Here is a 2,610-nt window from a genome sequence, read left to right as displayed (position 1 = left end):
GGGTGGGGGGCTCACTATAGACACAGGGCTGAAGTTCATAATCAGGCATTTATTTTCTGCAGTCTCTCCATGCAACCTGATGCCCTTTATAATGCTCTGAAGCTCACTGAACTCATCGCTCAAAGAACAGATCCTGAGGCCAGTGAGATGGTTCAGGCAGTAAAGGCACTTGCTGTCAACCAGATGACCTGGGGTCAATCCCCAATATGCGCATGGAAGGAGAGGACTGAAGAATTCCCACAAGCAGCCCTGTGACCTCCACATATGCTCTGTAATGTAACCGGTATGCACTCAGATGCGCGTGCGCACGCACGCACACACCAAATAAATATAATTTAAAAATTAACAGTAACTAACAACACAATAGACCTAGAACTGAAAAGGTCAAGGTGATCTCACGTCTCCTTACCCTGTCCAGGTCAGGAGTCTTGCACAGCATCCTGAGCATTCAGGTACTCACTACCACATCAGGCAAGCACTGAGCACAAGGCACTCCCCAGCTGCAGCCCAAACCTACTCAAAAGCCTTGAATCAAGTGGCATAAAGGGCCATCAAAAACACTAAGGGAAAAATAAAAGCAGAGCTGGAGGGATCAGAGGTAACACGGCTGGCATTATGAGAGGCTGAGGCGGGGACTCGAAAGCTAAGAGCCAAGGCGATGAGGATACGGACACCAGGGAGCTCCTGACCTCTCTGGGGACATCAGGCTCCGAGCTGGAGAGGACTCTCCATTCTGTGAGGCTCTAGTGTGACAGAGGTGAGAAGGGGAAAAGCACACTCCAAACCCTGGCAGAGTCCAGCCTACCCCCCCATCCCCCCCCAGGCTGTTCACAGGAGGTACCAGTCAGGATGCTTCCTCCTGGTGGGGGCCCTGAGCGACTGATGTGAGCATGCCTAGCTTGTGGGACCTGCTCAGCACTGGGAAGTTACTTACTGTGAAGATAGAAGACTCGAACCCAGGCTGTTGATGGAAGGCTAGCACCTGGCAGGGGGGCAGGGCTGTTCAGTGGTTATCTACCCAGGCCCCTGCCTGCTCACGTGTCTTGGCCCAACAAACTTGAACCTCCCTTGTGCCCACACACACAAGAAATAAACTCCAGCGGTCTACACTCTTCAGAGCCTTGGTGTGTGTGTGGGGGGGGGCTGTGGGGGGGGGGAAGCAACAGTCACGCACACTCACCCACTATCTCGTTCTCCTCCAGATTGATATTCTCCAGTGCAGGCAAGGTGGTCAGCTGCTCTGGGAAGTCTTGAAACTGGTTCCGGGACAGGTCGATGGCCCTGAGGTGCTGCAGGCTGCTGACCTCGTTGGGGAGTCTATAGAGGTAGTTGCCCTCCAGGCGTAGCTCTGCCACAGGATTGAAGAAGGGACAGTTAGGAGGGAAGGGAGGCCTGCCCAGAGGCCACCAGAGGCCACCAGGCCTTTTCCTGGTACCCTGGCCAGGAGGACACTGAGAAAGACCCCACCTTACAGGAAGGCTCCAAGAGGATGCCTCCTGGTCTGACTGCACCCACCACAGCCCAGGGCCTCTTCTGCCATTATTCCAGCAGAGGTACCCCACTTTGGCCGTGTAAGAGGGTCTCCTGACAGAAGCTGGGGCCCAAAGATACAAGCGAGATGGCTCCCTCAGACAAGCCTTGGGAATGTGTCAGGATATGCCCAAGTGTCACGAGGGCTGCTGGCGGAAGCCTGGTTCTGTCATGTGTCCTTATTTCCCATATAGCTACTACCAACTAGATGTGAACAGGTTCTTTCTCTGGGGGGGAGAAGGGCCTGTGTGAGGGACCCTCCTGAGGAGGCCCAGACAACACTGAGAGATGGAGGAAACCAGAGGCTGAGAGAGATGGAAGAGGCCAGAGGCTGAGAGAGATAGAGCAGGGCAGAGGCTGAGAGAGATGGAGGAGGCCAGAAGCTGAGAGAGATGGAGGAGGCCAGAGACTGAGAGAGATGGAGCAGGGCAGAGGCTGAGAGAGATGGAGGAGGCCAGAGGCTGAGAGAGATGGAGGAGGCCAGAGGCTGAGAGAGATGGAGCAGGGCAGAGGCTGAGAGAGATGGAGCAGAGCAGAGGCTGAGAGAGATGGAGGAGGCCAGAGGCTGAGAGAGATGGAGCAGGGCAGAGGCTGAGAGAGATGGAGCAGGGCAGAGGCTGAGAGAGATGGAGGAGGCCAGAGGCTGAGAGAGATGGAGCAGGGCAGAGGCTGAGAGATGGACCAGGGCAGAGGCTGATGCTGAAAAGCTTCATGGAAGTCTCCTGGGCCAGGCATGATGGCACACACCTTTAATCCCAACACTCCAGAGGCAGAGGCCATTGGATCTCTGTGAGTTCAAGGACAGCCTGGTCTACAGAGTGAGTTCCAGGACAGTCAGAACTGCCTAGAGAGACCCAACAATCACCACCACCATCATCATCATCATCATCATCATCATCAACAACAACAACAAAAAGAAAGAAAGAAGCAAGCTCCCCCTGTCAACAACAACAACAACAAAAAGAAAGAAAGAAGCAAGCTCCCCCTGTCAGCTGCTTTCAAGAACTCCCCTGCTACTCCACACAACACTTGAGATTTTTTTCCTGCCTTTTACTTCTTTTTTTTTTTTTTTTTTTTTTT

General features: G+C 53.7%; 1 protein-coding gene across 1 annotated transcript in view; it reads right to left on the bottom strand.

The window, feature by feature from the left end:
• Positions 1-2,610, bottom strand: part of Lrrc20 (leucine rich repeat containing 20) — a 109,018-nt gene that overhangs the window by 33,470 nt on the left and 72,938 nt on the right. The window contains exon 4 of the mRNA XM_021205145.2: positions 1,181-1,348. Coding sequence (XP_021060804.1) covers positions 1,181-1,348 — 168 coding nt within the window. The remainder of the gene's footprint in view (positions 1-1,180; positions 1,349-2,610) is intronic.

The sequence above is a fragment of the Mus pahari genome, chromosome 9, assembly GCF_900095145.1.
Source record: "Mus pahari chromosome 9, PAHARI_EIJ_v1.1, whole genome shotgun sequence".
Classification (NCBI taxonomy): Eukaryota; Metazoa; Chordata; class Mammalia; order Rodentia; family Muridae; genus Mus; species Mus pahari.
Note: the sequence above shows the minus strand (reverse complement) of the source record. Positions and strands in the feature narration are given on the sequence as shown.